The sequence below is a fragment of the Miscanthus floridulus genome, chromosome 9 (assembly GCF_019320115.1).
Source record: "Miscanthus floridulus cultivar M001 chromosome 9, ASM1932011v1, whole genome shotgun sequence".
Taxonomy (NCBI): Eukaryota; Viridiplantae; Streptophyta; class Magnoliopsida; order Poales; family Poaceae; genus Miscanthus; species Miscanthus floridulus.
Genome location: NC_089588.1, coordinates 20,764,010 through 20,780,266, shown reverse-complemented (window position 1 = coordinate 20,780,266; position 16,257 = coordinate 20,764,010). Strand labels below are relative to the sequence as shown.

At 41.8% G+C, this 16,257-nt stretch overlaps 2 protein-coding genes across 2 annotated transcripts; both read right to left on the bottom strand.

Annotated features, from left to right (window-relative positions):
* Positions 1-545: 545 nt before the first annotated feature.
* LOC136479408 (uncharacterized) lies at positions 546-15,478 on the bottom strand. The gene is made up of 6 exons (XM_066477284.1): positions 15,143-15,478; positions 14,826-14,997; positions 3,205-3,219; positions 1,491-1,822; positions 1,049-1,253; positions 546-587 (listed from the first exon to the last, which is right to left on the bottom strand). The coding sequence occupies exons 1-6, from the start codon at positions 15,433-15,435 to the stop codon at positions 546-548; spliced, it is 1,059 nt and encodes a 352-aa protein (XP_066333381.1). The 5' UTR covers positions 15,436-15,478.
* On the bottom strand, positions 4,795-9,403 carry LOC136483841 (cysteine-rich receptor-like protein kinase 44). Its single transcript, XM_066481000.1, has 6 exons — positions 9,317-9,403; positions 8,257-8,515; positions 7,950-8,178; positions 7,651-7,801; positions 7,283-7,534; positions 4,795-4,968 (listed from the first exon to the last, which is right to left on the bottom strand). Exons 1-6 carry the CDS (start codon positions 9,401-9,403, stop codon positions 4,795-4,797), a joined length of 1,152 nt encoding a protein of 383 aa, XP_066337097.1.
* Positions 15,479-16,257: the final 779 nt, after the last annotated feature.

Below are 16,257 nucleotides of genomic sequence, written 5' to 3'. Positions count from 1 at the left end.
CATTGAAGGACTGCATGCATTTGAGGTTGCTTTGGAATCAATATTTATCATATTGTCCTTAAAAGACTGAAAACAATGGAGTTGCTCTTCTTAGTTTTAAAACAAATAATTGAATACAGACTAACAGAATTGGAAAGCTTGTTTTTCTGAGTAGCAGTATATTCATTCAAATCGCGAACGTAAGTTATTTTTGCCTTCTAAGTTTTTCTCCATGAAAATCGTACTTCTATTGTATATGTTAAATCTTCTCTTCCTTACTTGTCCTTGGTTAATGAATGCTATCACTCTCAAAATGAATCAATATCAATAAATTAAAATAATGTCCATCAAGGTTGTATGATTGATCTACTTTCGCAGAACAACTGACATTTGCAATTAGAGGGATTGGAATGCTTCTTCCCTACCTTATTGTTGTTCAAGTTAACAGGAAAACATACATATATAAGTGAAATTTATTCTAATAAAAATATAAGGAACACACTCAAAAAGTGCACATATGTGTTATTCTAGCTTGGGGACCATGCATCCAAAAGGGGTTCATCTCATTAAATCACAGGAGCTCCTACCAATTGCATGTACACAATTACCTACATGCAACAATTAATTGCAGTTGACCTTAACAAATCAGGACAACCACTATTGCACAAACCTCATCACCACCGGTTTGGAAACCCCCTTCACACCCCTGGTTTTTGGCAGCATTTGTGAAATGTGGACAGGGGGAGGCAAGAGTGGGAGGAGAGGCTAGGGTTTCCCATTATATACTCTGAGGCCATTCATAGGCTAAGATGGGTCGGATGGGCCTTTTACACTTACGATTGCAGTGTTGATATTTTCACCAGCGGTTGGTATACTGAACCTTTGGTGAAAATACTTTTAACTACCAATTCATAATACGAACCGTTGGCGAACATATTCACCAACAGTTCGTATTGCAAACCAGCAGTGAAACATAATGAACGATGAAAATGATTTCTGTAGTTCCGTTACAGCAAGTACAGATGTACAAATAGAAGGTACACTTGGAAAATAAAAATGTTACTATCACCTTAATCTCAATTGGAGTGGCCTGTCCTGTGAAGGCCAATGCACGGATACAGATCTCCTTTATGTTCGAGGATCCACTATCTTGTACTCTACAGATTGTGATTGTTCCTTTTGCAAAAGCAAATACTCCTGTCCCACCAACAATAGCCCATTCTCCTGTGATCTTATTTTGATCTCCTATTGCGATAAAACTTGACCCCTCAAAACTATTTCAGGAAATGAAATAATCCAATAAGCTTGAAATGGGTGCACAAAAAAGTAAGCCCAATGACAAGTTGCGTGCATGTATCCGTGACATGAATCAATATGGATATAGTATCATAATTTTAATTAGTAAGGGAAAGTAGGTGGGATAGGCGGATAGCAATGCAGAAAAAGCATAAATGTTATAGAAGAGAAAGTCCAAATAGATTAAGATCAAAGTTAAGTACTGAAGTACGAACCTTTCATCGTGGAACACTAGCCTGCTCCAGTGGAACCAGTTATCATAGTCCAGACAAGTTTCAGTATGCAGACCTTGTGCACGTGCAACAATCTTTGCGTTGGGGTCAAGACTATCATATATGGGATAGTCATGGACATTTGTGCAACCAAACATCTGAGGTTGCCCTAGATTTGCAATATTTACCTGGTTATAGTCTGGTCCGTCAAAGATCTGGTGCATGTACAATTTGCGATTGAACACAGTTCCTTCAGATTGCTGGGTGACAGGACGATTTTGAGGATAACAGTCCATGGAAAGGCCGCTAATATTTGAGCTTGAATTGGAGCCTTCCTTTATCGACATGTCTTTGAGAAGCTGCAAACCAATGGAGGAGTGCCACTCTTTCAGTGTTAACACAAATTAATATTTTAATGTGGAAGAGAACCATTTTGCATTCTGTAACTTCAACGCAATAAGTACAACAGGTCTCAAACACGTTTTTTTGAGTCCAACTTCATCCTAATTAAGATGCCAAATAGTCTCTTTCCTCGAATGTACCGTGGACTATCTCACATCAGAATACTTGGGTGGATGCCTTCTAATACGCTTGGCTTGAGGCTTAGTTGGCCTTTTCACTACCCCAGATCTTCAAATCAGTGTCGGTTCAACCCTCCATCTCCCCCGCCTTCACTGCCAAATTTTGAACCGACACAGGCAACTGCCGCTACACTCCGCGTCGTGGGAGCGTCCTCCCGAGCGCCCAGCCTCTTTAAATCGGCACCGAGCCCGTCTCCGCCCCTCCCTGCTGCCTCCACGCTCCATTTTTCCGTTCACCCGTGCGCGAGGAAGCTACAACCGCCGCCCCGAAGTCTCCGAGTTCCGTTGTCCGCCTCCGCGCGAACCACCGTCACCGAGCCGCCTCCGCTCCGATTTTCGCCGTGGTGAGCATCTCCGTACTCTCCCCTCTCCCCCCATGCTTTTCGTTTCTCGTTTCATGGCTTCTAGAGCCTTAGCCGCGTGCGCCATGAGCTCTCGGCTGCCGGCCATGGCGTCCGTCGCCTCAGCCGCGCCCTCCGGCCACCGTATTGGCCTGGGCGGGTTCCCCTTCATCCCCGCCATCTCCCGGTACCTTCGGTTGTGAAAACCGTGGCCCCTAGCCCCGTTACCGCGCGCTCCGGCGACCCCCACGCCGCCGGTAATGGCACCTCATCGCCGGTGACACTGTTCCGGCCGGCCTTCCTTCCCCAAGCCGATCCTAGCCGTTCATCTCCTGATCGGCGGCCATGATTAGAAGTTACCCTTTCACGCGTAATTTTGCTAAAGAGTCCCTCGCTTTCGGATAAATTGAACCCGCAGTCCAATGCGTAGTTCCCCGAATGCGCATTCTCATTTTGAAAATGTAAACTTCACTGCTTAAGTCTAAAGTACATTTTCAGTATTTACAGAAATGCCATTCGAACTGTTTTGCTCATAAAATTGTCGTTTTAGCTCCGAATTGATCCATTCAAATCGCGTTAGCTTCGTAATTTCATAAGCTACATGTTGGAACTACTGTTAGTCGAGTTTGGAACTTTTTAATTTCATGATTAGATTTAATTAAATATATGGCTATAGGAAAACCCGTTTAAATCATAACTTTCGCATTTTAGCTCCGTTTTTCGTGAACTTCGCGTTGACGTGATTGTAGCGAGACGTAGATTTTGTTTACAAACATTTTATCTTGTTTTCAATACTGTTGGTGTACTGTTCTAATGATAGGAATGTTTGCTTTGCATGAATGCTTTTGGAATGTTGTATGTTGCCGTGTTGGTTGCGTTCAGACGGTGAGGAAAACGTTGGAGACCAAGAACTCTTCGACGACCAGCAGGACCAGCACGAGTTTGTAAACCAAGGCAAGTATAGCATGGGCCTTCCTTGATGTCCTATTTCACTTTAATCAATTACTCATTTGCATGTGTCTAATTTTGATACCCGTAAGGACAACCTAGTGATTGTTTATCCTGTTCCTTGTCTCCTATGGGTTAAATGCATATGGGTAGATTGCTAGTGCTCTAACTGAACTTGATATACATATTGATGAATGATACCATGGAACAAAGTGAGTAACATGATTTATAACGACTGTTCCATAGGGCGAAAGTGCAAATGACCTTTGTTCATGTTGCTCCCGGCCCTCCATAAGGACTTATCTGTCGGCAAAAGCTGGGACTGACAGTGCAACCGGGAGAGTCATATGGCTCTGACTTTAGCTCAGTAATAGGATCTTTCCTAGCTAGTTAGAGGTTACCTTTTTGGCGCAAATGGGGCTTGCCACGTTGGGTATAGGGCTGCCTCTGTTCCTATGAGTATAGCCACGATGGATATGTGCCATAGGAAAGGGGGTTCCTACATCTGCCTGCCAAGGAAACCTAGCGGCCCTAACTTGTTAGGGAAACCTATGAAATGGCTTCATAGTGTACCCTGCCCGCTCACCTTGGTAGTGACATGGGAGTAATTAACCCGGGCATATGGGGATCACGACTCGCGGTGAATGTACACCACCTCTGCAGAGGGTAACAAACTGTTATAATAGCCGTGCTCACGGTTACGAGCGGCCCGGAAAACTCACAGAATAACTGAATACTTGATGATGATCTATTAAGATGTTCTATGATGATCTATGATACACTTGACCCTGATATATGTTCTTATGAGATTAAATGGGAGCTTAAGCAAAACTAGATAATATCTGATGATAAAAGCTTGACCTACTAAAAATGCTAACTGCAGTAAACCAGAGTCAATCCTTTTTGAGCTTCATAACCCCATGTTAGCTTGCTAAGTACGGAATGTACTTACACTTGTTTATTTTCTTTATTTGGATAAAAATCCCGGATGCGTAACAGATGACAACGGGTATGAGGATTTCCCCGAGGATTTTTAGGCTTGTGGTCAACCAGTTGACCTTCCCTGTGATGGTGTTCCACGAGAGTGTTATCCTTTACTATTCCGCTGTGTTGTGTAAGACTACTTAATGTTATTATTTGTGATGTAAGAGACACCGTGATGATACTTTCTGTAATTTGTCAGCTTGTGTGTGTGATTGATCCCTGGGCACATACGAGTTAGTGCATTCAATTTTATCCGTAAAATTGGGTGTGACAAATTGGTATCAGAGCCGTGTTGACTGTAGGACGCAAGCCTAGTTAGAAAATGGTCATTTTAGCATCTTTATTCCTCTGGTTTCTTGCTTACTGTCTTATTCTTGTTATTTTATTAAAACATTTATGCTTTTCATACCTTAATCTATTATTTAAAATTGTTGATTCTAATTCTATCTCACTTTAAATCATATAGTCTGGTCCGTCAAAGATCTGGTGCATGGACAATTTGCGATTGAACACAGTTCCTTCAGATTGCTGGGTGACAGGACGATTTTGAGGATAACAGTCCATGGAAAGACCGCTAATATTTGAGCTTGAATTGGAGCCTTCCTTTATCGACATGTCTTTGAGAAGCTGCAAACCAATGGAGGAGTGCCACTCTTTCAGTGTTAACACAAATTAATATTTTAATGTGGAAGAGAACCATTTTGCATTCTGTAACTTCAACGCAATAAGTACAACAGGTCTCAAACACGTTTTTTTGAGTCCAACTTCATCCTAATTAAGATGCCAAATAGTCTCTTTCCTCAAATGTACCGTGGACTATCTCACATCAGAATACTTGGGTGAATGCCTTCTAATACGCTTGGCTTGAGGCTTAGTTGGCCTTTTCACTACCCCAAATCTTCAAATCAGTGTCGGTTCAACCCTCCATCTCCCCCGCCTTCACTGCCAAATTTTGAACTGACACAGGCAAACCGGCAGTGATGTGGTTTCCAGAAAACCCAAAAATGGACTTAAAAATAGGAAAAAAAATTAATACTGGGAAAGACCCCACTGGACAGCCACACGGTCGCGCGTCACAAGTCAAGCGTGGGTTTTTCGCGCGAAAAACCCGCGCTTCGTGGCCACCGGGGCTTGAACCCCGGACCTCTTACTTATGTTGATGCTTATGCTACTTTGTTGTGAGAGGAAAATACTATTTATTCACTGAAAGGTACTCCTGAAGTAGTGCTGAAGAACAGGGCGGAAGAGAGCCAACACATAGCTCACCTAACATCCTAATTAAGATGCAAATAGCCTCTTTCTTCAAATGTACCTTGGACTACCTCACATCCGAATTTATGAGAGTTGATGCTTGGAGACAAATATATTTACATGTTTTGTAATTTCTTTGTGATTTGCACTACCAGATCGACTTTACCATATGATTATTAAACTTAATGTCAAGTTAACTCATACAAAATATATAAAGTATATTGTTGTTGAATAAGATATTGCAATAATTCTTCAGTCAGACAAATGAGAGAAAATTAGGGAAAATCCTCCAAATTTTCTCATTAATTAATCAATAAGTGGAGAAAGATGTGCAGTATTTACTTTGGACAGGAAATATTTAACAGTGCCAACTGATTGTAGCAACTAAAGATCTATAAAAAATACAACTATAATTTTACTAGCAAACCTGAGGACTGTCCAGCAAACTTGTGCAATATACTTGGCTTATTGCTGTAGGGTTTAGAAATTTAGACCTGAGTGTATATCGGGTTAGAGTTGCATACTACACACAAACACATATATTGCCCTACACGCCAACTAGCCAGATCTATTAATGTCAAACCATTATCTGAGATACATTGCTCTTACACTCTCAATTGAAGGATCCGTCTTCTGTCCTGTCAAGATCTCTATAATTATAACACCAAGACTATATATGTCTGTCTTAAATGTGATTACTCCACGCAAATATTCTGGCGCCATATAGCCTCATAATCTCAGGTGTTTGGATCATTATATATATAGTAATTCAACAGGCCAGCGTTCACGCTAGAGTTAGTATCCTGTATACAAATATCACATAATGATCTAAAAAACCTGTTTAACTACTAGCCCACACATGGTTGCTGTTGTCCTAAGAAATATATGGTACGACTATTAAAAAAACTTTCTAAACTAGCCTGTACGAATGCACAGGTTGATGGGTAGTTAGTATATATATAGTAGGTCTGATACATGTAAACAACACACTCTCAATCTTAATATAGCTGAGGTATACATTCAATTAACTACCAAGTAATAAGTCCCATTTTGCACATGGTATGAAACAATAGAGCACATATACATCTTCAAAGTAATGATCTGTAAATTGCATTTTCACAATATATTCTACCAAAATAAGTAAAAAGACGCCTAGATTTTTATACTGCAATTTTAATAAGAAAACTTGCATTGTGTGACTACTTTCGGTTAGATTCCTTTTATTATTATTACTGGTAGGTCTGTCAAAAAATGTTTATTTTTTATATAATTAATTTAATTGTGTTGTTGTGCTTGGCAGAAAATATGGTTTAATTTAGTACTGTTCAATCAATTCCACTACTAGATCTACATATCCAGAGCTTGATTATGTATACTTAAGTTAAAGTTGCTCGTTAACCTCACAGGCGTGTAGTTTTTTTTTCATTTTCCAATCTTTTCTTTTGTCATTTTGTGTGTGTGCATGCCGGATCGATACCACTTCATGATCAAGATTAAGCATTTCTCATTCATAACTATAATTTCAACTGCAAAATTTGGATTTGTCTCTTGCAAACTAAATTGTAGTATGTATTAGAGATCAGTTATTGGACTTCCATCATCTCGAAGTGGATACCTAATATAAGCATGTTTTGCTTCCTCGGAACTAGCAAATGTTTTATAGGGTAATATATATACAGCAGCAACTTACCTCACTGCTACTCTCTCCAGGTCCCACGGTTGCACTGATTTGCTGCAGCTGGCATGGTGCTGCAGACATATCTATCACATGCTCTAATTCGTTCAGCCTACATACGACCTCCCCAATTGTAGGTCTCTTTTGTCGGTCAGCATCGATGCAGTTTATTGCAATTTCAATGCATCCCTTCACTTGATGGCATTCAGCTTCCAGTGATGTGCAACTTAACATTCCCTTTAGCCTATCTCTCCAATTTGTATAGACCTATAATACGAGATTGATACACATAATAAGTGCACCAAAATGCAACAGAAATTTGAAAAGTGTGCGTAAGTTTGCATAGGCTGGGATGTCTTGGTATCAGGAAATTAATTCCTTACATGGTCAATGAATGCCTGGGAAGACATTTCAGATTTCTTGAGGTAGCCTTCAAATCCAGCAATTATCCTTATCATAACAACACCCAAGCTGAAAATGTCTAGCTTATTGGAAACTAAATTGTCCTCGATGTATTCTGGAGGCAAGTATCCCCTGCGCATGATATCATGAATGATGGATACAATAGTGTTATTAAACCAATGTTTAGTCAAAACATATAAAATAAATGATTTTACGAAATGGACACAAGTTACACAAAGTCCACAAAATGATTTTACACAAAATGGATACACAAAGTTACCTCGTTCCTATACAACTTTGTGTAACTTGAGTCTGGTTGTTGTGGACGAGCTTTGATAAGCCAAAGTCAGCAAGTTTTGGCACCATATTTTTATCTAGTAGTATATTTTCGGGTTTTAAATCCAAATGGTACATAGGACGTTCAAGTCCCTCATGAAGATACTTTAAACCTTCGCAGGTACCCTTGATAATTTTGAACCGTGTCTGCCAGTCGTGTCCATGGTATTCATCTGAATAAATAAATGAATAGAAATATATAAATGTAATTATAATCAGTTTATATGTGAAACATTATAGGACTATCTCACCGTAAAGATGTTTCCTTAGGCTTCCATTGTGCATATACTCAAAGCACAGAGCTCTATAGATGTTATCAGCCAAAACAAATCTTCCATCACCTAGAGCAACAACTTCACGTTTTATTTCGTAGCAGTAGCCAAGTAGTTGTACAACATTTGGATGCCTGAGTCTCCAAAGGTTCTCAAATTCCTTCATGAACTCCTCCTCATCATCATGTCCTTGAGTCTGAAGTTGTTTCACAGCTATTTCTTCCCCATCTTGCACTCCCTAATCAAAATATCTTACACGTGACACTGATGGATCTTTTGCAATACTATTGATACTTACAATATAACAAAAGTAGGGCCTATTTGTTGGTTTCAGCACCGAAAATCTCTCCCGTACTGGATGTGTTATCGTCTCAAAATTTTAACCCTGAAGATGCCCTTCGTACTTGCTGGCAAAGCTTACGTGTGTGTGTGTGTGAGTTTGTTCTGTGGAGCCATTCCCATTGCAATCTTAATGAAAAACCAAAATTTTGAAGTTATCATGTGTATTAGCCCACCAAGGCCTTGATCATGACATATATAAGGTGTTTGGTTTGAGGAATAAGTTAGTCCATCATTTTCTCAGTCTTCAACTTTTTGTTTGGTTTGTGGAACAGAATGGGTTGATCCATCATCACCTTATTCCTTACAAGGTAATAACTTTTACTATTATAAGAAATGGAGTCAAATCACTAAATTTGATAAATGAACTTATGATACACCACCTCGTCTAGAACAGAGTCATTCCTCAAACCAAACACCCTAATAGTCGCTCAACCAACATTGGTGGCCACCAGCCATATAAGTGTGCCATGTCAAAGAAATTGTATACTTGCGATGTTTATAGATGGAATTTCTTGTAGAAAATATGACTGCAACTATTATTGGGGATTATTCCAATTGTTTAGAAAAAGAACTAGCTATATGCCTATTGAATTGAAGCTGAGCTAAAAGGGCTTTGCAGTGAACATTTTGTTAGCAGAACACAATACTTTATAGCAACTAGCAAGTTGTAGCTGAGAACAAATGAATGCATGCTTACCTTGTAAACTATTCCAAACGTCCCACTACCAAGTTTTCGATCTATGGAGAAATTGTTTGTAATTTCTTTCAATGTTTCTAGTGACATGACTTTTGGTGCCGCTCTAGAATGGCAAAACATCTCTATTAAATAGATATGCCAAGATGTAATCCCTTTTGCACAGTCTGCATATATATAGGGTGAAAAAGACATAATGAGAGATAAAAAAATATATAAAACGAAACTAAAAAATTCATAATGAGAGATAAAAAGATAAAACCAAACTGACAACTACTTCTTCCTGTGTTAATCAATTTATACAGGCAGTACACTTAAAGAGGTATGCCTCTATACTTGCAAAGAAAAAAGAGGTATGCCTATATTGAAGGTCATTTTTTAAGATGCCCTTTGTAAGAGTCCTGCCTCTGAAAATTCATCTACAGGCTTGGTTGTTTTTGAACTGTCTGCATAAATGGACTGGCCGGTTCTGATAGGTATTTTAGGAGACCACGATACTTTCTAGACATCTCTCTTAATAAAAGAGCATGTCTCCTAGAATAGTGTTTCTGTAGTTCAAGAACATCACTGGTATTTTGGAAGACCACGATACTTTGGAACCATCTCTGTTAATAGAAGATTCTGTCTCCTAGAATCGTGTTTCTAGTCCAAATAAATCACTACTTTGCGTAGCAAATAAATCCCCTTCTGTAGGTGATGTTGGTAGTGCGCCGCCGCAATGGGCTGCGTCCGTCTTCGCCGACGGCCCACTTGTCCGTCGCGCTCAAGCAACGAAGTCGATCAACCACGTGCAGTGACTCCGGTGCCGTTTCTCGGTGCCCGCCGGTGGCCGTGTCTTCTCTGGGCAACTCGTTCGTTTGTTAAATCTACACACATACAGATACAGATCTCTTGTTCGTTTTGAATAGAAATTAAGAAACAGATGTCAATTTGCTTCCTGTTTATTTGTGCGCAAATGAAAGAGGGAAAAGAAGGGCGAATGAAAGAGGGAATAGAAATTAAGAAACAGATGTCAATTTGCTTCCTAACTGCCTGCCATACGTTGGGATATTGAGCATGTACAAGCGTTTCCTAATAAACAGAGCGTTAGAACAGCACGAATTATTAAGAGTAAAACGATCTATCACTAAGCTGGAAGATGGAGGGCGGCCTGCACGCAGGCTGCAAATTAGAGCTGCTTCTCGATCGCCTTGGTCCTTTGACCCAGTTAGTTGGTCAGAACAGGAGAGGAGCTCGGCGACACGCACCTCGCAGTGGGAGTGCAAGGCCTGAGCATCGGTTTCAACTAGAACCGACGACAGATTTCAGGTAAATCCGTGAGAATCGATGTTCTGCACTATTCCAAAGTGACGATTACCCCAGCGTTTCTGAGCAAGCTCCGCCCCTTGCCGGCCGGCACATTGATCAAACAACGACAAAGTGGGTATATGTTAATTATACTAGGGCATCAAGAGTTGACATAGTGCTTAGAAGATTAAATATTATATAAAGATTCCATCAAGAGTTGACATAGTGCTTAGAAGTGATCAAACAACGACAAAGTGGGTATATGTTAATTATACTAGGGCATCAAGAATTGATCAAACAACCGATTCTCCTGACTTGTTAATAAGCGCCTTCAAATATTTTTTATTGTAGATTGAGCTTCTAAAGAGATGCTTGACGATACAGTACGTATTCCCTAAGACCTAAATTTGGGCAAAAAGTACTACTTTAAATTATTCTTTTCTTGTTTGCATGTATTTTTCCAATACAACTTCGACTCTCCAACCCATTTTTGGCTATGAACATATGCCCCTTGTTTTTAAGTGAAGTGTTGGTGATATGGACCTAGGGTACCTTACTACCCGAATATTAACATAAAGCGGACCGAAGCAGGCGAAGATGAGGCCCAGTCGACCCAACATACATCATCATACGTGGCGGACAAGAAACCTATCGTATGGGGCTTGGACGCCGACCTCTACTGTAGATTTCCTTGTAATCGATTGGGAAACATATCTGTAAGCCGATCAGGACTCTCAGTAACCCTACCCTCTAGGCTATATAATGCAGGATAGGGAGTCCCCGATCGGTACCTGAACATATTCTAGGCTACATTGCATAGGCAACTAGTCATCAGCAACCCCTCGTAAACTCGAGCATACGAGATAAGGGTACCACGTACCTGAACCAGTATAAATCTATATCCCATGTGCTACCCTTTTGATTCCCTGTGCGTGATACGCTGGTCTCGACTACCCAAGCCAAAACCTCCGACATAAAGCATATGCGAGTTTCAAAATACATGGAAACCATAGCAACGATGTCGAGTTCATTTGGCTATTTTTGGTCTAAGGGCAATGTATATGTCGACCTTGTTATTCTAAGGGCGATATGTGTATATCGAACATTCTTAAGCAGTTCTAGGCTTCTTGCTTGATTTTCAAAGGTACCTGAGTTTTGCAATGTATATATTCTTAAGCAGTTCTAAGCAGTTTTGCAATGTATATGTGTGGGGGTATGGCCCCCGGTACCCACAAGACAAGACATGGGCCGCACCATTAAAGGTGGCTCAGCCCACAAGATTAAGGCATGCACGGCACTAGTCGACGTGCACCGCAAGATATTGTATAGTACCAAATATGATACTTTTCTTGTAACCCTACCCCTCCAAAGTATATAAGGAGAGGCCGGGGTCCCCTAGTCGACATCTACATACATCTCATATACAATATAATACACCAAAGACATAGGACGTAGGGTATTACGTCGATCAGACGGTCCGAACCTGTCTAAATCGCTGTCTCTGCGCCTTGTGTCACCATCTGGTTCCTGATCACACGGACCTCCACCGATCAATCTACCTTCGTGGGATACCCCTCAGAGGACTGCCGAGCATCTTTTGTCAACAGTTGGCACGCCAGGTAGGGGTGTGTGTGTGCTGATCAATGGCGAACCAGATGGGATCTCAAGATCGACGCCGCTCGTGGCAACTTGACTTCCTGTGGCGGCATACTTCAGTAGCCTGACAGGCTCGATATCACTCAGCGACGGAATCAATCTGCTACGCCGACAACTCGGTGTGCTACGATGGCGACCGCCAACAACCTGACGAGACTCGATGTTGGATTCAACGTCGTGTTCAAGGATGAGTCTGTACTCGGAGCTTTCTGTTCTGTGCATCGGCTACTCGGCGTCTCTCTCGGCGACAAGTTCCAATGGAGCCACCGGATCGGACCAGATAATCAAACGCGGTGATGTACGAAGGCAGCGACAAATTATTTTGCTGGCTTCAGATCGCCGTTGTGCGGTCCCAAGATTGCAGTCGGTCTACTGAGATCGATTCACTGCATGCCAATTACTAGAGCCATGCAAAGCTAGTTGTATGTGCTTACGTATATACGTCTACATGGAAGGAAGGCCGACTACAGATTGCTGCGGCACTTGCATGTGCACACGCACACATGGAGCCGTCAAGCCACCAAGCGGGCTATTAAGCGAGCTGCCCGCGTCGCTGACCTCTAATATAAGGACGACGTTGCCCGGACTAACTACTCGGGCGGTTTATATTAAATATAAATACATCTTCACACCAACTGATCGCCGAGCTGCATACGCTATTTCATCGCCATTGATGATTTTTCTCCGGAGTTCATATATTTTTACATCATGTACTACATATTCTACATATTTGTATTGCAGGATCATCGTCTTGGTGATCAGACCACCTGGTGCTCGGACTTCTCCACCGATCAACTGGTCGGACCGCTCTTCGTCGCCGACCAGTTGATCGAACTGTTCATCGGTCGCTTCTACTCAATGCTCACTTCGCCGCCGACGAATTGACTAGACTGTTCGTCGCTCGCGCTTCATCGCTAGCTACGCCGGGGACTCCTCGGTGCTCAGACGTGACCAGCTACGTCGGGGACTCCTCGGTGCTCGGACATCGCCAGATACGCTGGGACTCCTCGGTGCTCGGACATCGCCAGCTACGTCGGTTACTCCTCGGCGCTCGGATTCTTCGTGCTCGGGGACTAAGTGGGCACGCTTCACCCCACTTCACGTTGCGGACATCGCCAGCTACGCCGAGGACTCCTCGGTGCTCGGACATCGCCAACTACGCCAGGGACTCCTCGGTGCTTGGACATCGCCAGCTACGCCGGGGACTCCTCGGTGCTCGGACATCGCCAGCTACGTCGGGGACTCCTCGGTGTCCGGACATCGCCAGCTACGCCGAGGACACCTCGGTGCTCGGACATCGCCAGCTACGCCAGGAACTCCTCGGTGCTCGGACATCGCCAGCTACGCTGGGGACTCCTTGGTGCTCGGACATCACCAGCTACGCATGGGACTCCCTCAATGGTTGGATCTTGCTACGCCTAATCGGTGTGCTATCAAGCTGCTCCATGCTGTTCGGTGCTAATCTTGGGCAGCACGTCTGGGGTCTTGATACTCGCATGTCAGACAACGTCGGCAAGCTTTTAGACTTCTTTTTCTTTGACCCTGCTACAAGATTCATTCTTCATCTTCCAGCAAGCTCGGGGATTAAGTGGGCACACTTCACCTTGCGGTGAATGTGCGCTTTTCAATTCAGGGCTCCACCCGTGGACTGGTTGCCTGCTCGGCCGGTCTTCTGCCTTTCTTCTACTTTCTGACCCTGGCACCACGTGACTACGTCACCTACTGTTAGGCTCGGGGACTAGTTGTGGGGGTATGGCCCCCGGTACCCACAAGACAAGACATGGGTCGCACCATCAAAGGTGGCCCAGCCCACAAGATCAAGGCGTGCACGGCACTGGTCGACGTGCACCGCAAGATATTGTATAGTACCAAATAGGATACTTTCCTTCTAACCCTACCCCTCCAGAGTATATAAGGAGAGGCAGGGGTCCCCTAGTCGACATCTACATACATCTCATATACAATACAATACACCAAAGACACAGGACGTAGGGTATTACGTCGATTAGACGGACGAACCTGTCTAAATCGCTGTCTCTGCGCCTTGTGTCACCATCCGGTTCCTGATCACGCGCACCTCCACCGATCAATCTACCTTCGTGGGATACCCCTCGGAGGACTGCCGAGCATCTTTTGTCGAGAATATGTTTTAAAATACATCATTTAGTAGTCAAAATATTCATATATGATTACGAAGTAATGTAGTTGCAAGAGATTCTGTGGTGTAATGATAGTAGGTGTTATTGTTAAGTTGTAGGTCACCGGATTTAATCCTAGGAAGAACACAATTTTTTGGTCTTTTGGATTTTCTGGAAAAAACACAAGTTGTAGGTGTTATTGTTAAATTGAAATACATACTGTTAAGGCCCATATGGTTGGCAGTGTATTTTCAAATTGAAATATTTTATGAAAAGACATCCAGAAAGTTCTCCAAATTAATAAAGAAATCGTGGCAGTGTATTTTCAATTTTTCATCAATCATGATATCATAGACATGCTTGGAATAAAAAAGAAATGGTACCCACTTAATGTTTTGCCACAACTGCTGCTAGGGAAGTACTCCATTAACTGGTGTGCAACATAGTGCATCAATACGAACCTCCTTGATGTTTGAGAACCCATTGTCTTGTATCCTACAGGTGGTGACCGTACCCTGCGCGAAAGTAAACACTCCTGTCCCACCCATAATAGCCCAGTCGCCTTCTTGATTTCCTATTGTTTTAAGACTGGAGCCCTGGAATCTAGATCAGGAATACAGTATAAAACAATCCAGTCAGCTTTCAGCAGCCCAATCCATGGCGAGCTATGTGCATACAAAGTTAAAAAAAAGCTATACTAGATTTCAATGTTCAAAGTATTTAAGACCAACATTAAGTAATGCCAAACCTTTCATCAGTAAACACTATGCTGCTCCAGTGGAACCAGCCATTATAGCTCATACAAGTCTTGGTATGCAGGCCTTGGGCATGTGCAACTAGCTTTTTACCAGGGCCAAGACTATCATATAAGGGGTAGTCATGCACATTGGTGTAAGCAAACATCTCAGGCTGCTCTGGATTTGCTATATTTACTTGGTTATAGTCTGGCCCACTGATGATCTGGTGCATATACAGTATGCGATTATACTTTCTCAAGGACTGTGCGGTTACAGGAGCACTCTGTGGATTAGTATTGGCCATAGGGCTGGACACATTTGAGATTGCATTGGAACCAATGATTGTCATCCCGTCCTCGAAAGTCTGCAAGTAAATGAAGGAGTTCCTCTTCTTAGTGTTAAACAAATATTTGAGCATAGAACAAAGGATTTGGAAAGCTAGCTATTGTACTCTAGAGCTATATACTCCTTGCCTTAATTTTAGTGCAAATGAACTAAACTAGGCAGATGCCAATTCTAAGAAAACATATGCAGCTAAATCGACATATTCATTTGAACCCATTAACTTTTAAAGTTATTCAAATGTAATGAATCATATATCTTCATGGACCCTGCAATTTCTTTTACACACTCCATTCGAAATTGTAAAACATAGTTCGTGTTGTTAGGACAAGTGACCAAAATTAAAAACATTGCTAGATTTGTATCAAAAGTATTTATTACTTAAAATTACAAATTTGTATCATACAAATGACATATTAATAGTAGAGTACTTGGGTACACGACTTGTCCAGGAGATACAACCTTGAAAAGATGAACGGAGGGAGTAATCTAATATGCAGGCAAATTAATTAAGGAGCATCAAGTAGAGAAAGTGAACATGGATTAACTAGGTTTATCTATTCTCCAAAAAAAAACTAGGTTTATCTACTACAACGAAATTACATTCATTATGCTGTACTCTTGTCATTTTGACTCACAGTAGATGGGAATCTTCTGAGAAGAATGTATATATGCACATCGTTATTTAACTACTATTGGTAAACTTTTTTTTTCAAATTGAATCCAAGGGAAAATATATATGTTCATCTTTGTCGTTTAAACATAACCTACTCATATGTGGCTG

What these genes read in the sequence shown, in the direction of transcription:
- LOC136483841 (XM_066481000.1), bottom strand. Translation starts at nt 9,403, where the DNA reads ATGTCACTAGAAACATTGAAAGAAATTACAAACAATTTCTCCATAGAT. An exon ending in CAAAGTTGTATAGGAACGAG is followed by an intron (nt 7,802 to 7,949) that starts GTAACTTTGTGT and finishes TATCATGCGCAG; the next exon opens with GGGATACTTGCCTCCAGAAT. An exon ending in CCCAGGCATTCATTGACCAT is followed by an intron (nt 7,535 to 7,650) that starts GTAAGGAATTAA and finishes CTCGTATTATAG; the next exon opens with GTCTATACAAATTGGAGAGA.
- LOC136479408 (XM_066477284.1), bottom strand. Translation starts at nt 15,435, where the DNA reads ATGGCCAATACTAATCCACAGAGTGCTCCTGTAACCGCACAGTCCTTG. An exon ending in ATAGTGTTTACTGATGAAAG is followed by an intron (nt 14,998 to 15,142) that starts GTTTGGCATTAC and finishes TTCCTGATCTAG; the next exon opens with ATTCCAGGGCTCCAGTCTTA. An exon ending in CCACTCCAATTGAGATTAAG is followed by an intron (nt 588 to 1,048) that starts GTGATAGTAACA and finishes TGTTGCATGTAG; the next exon opens with GTAATTGTGTACATGCAATT.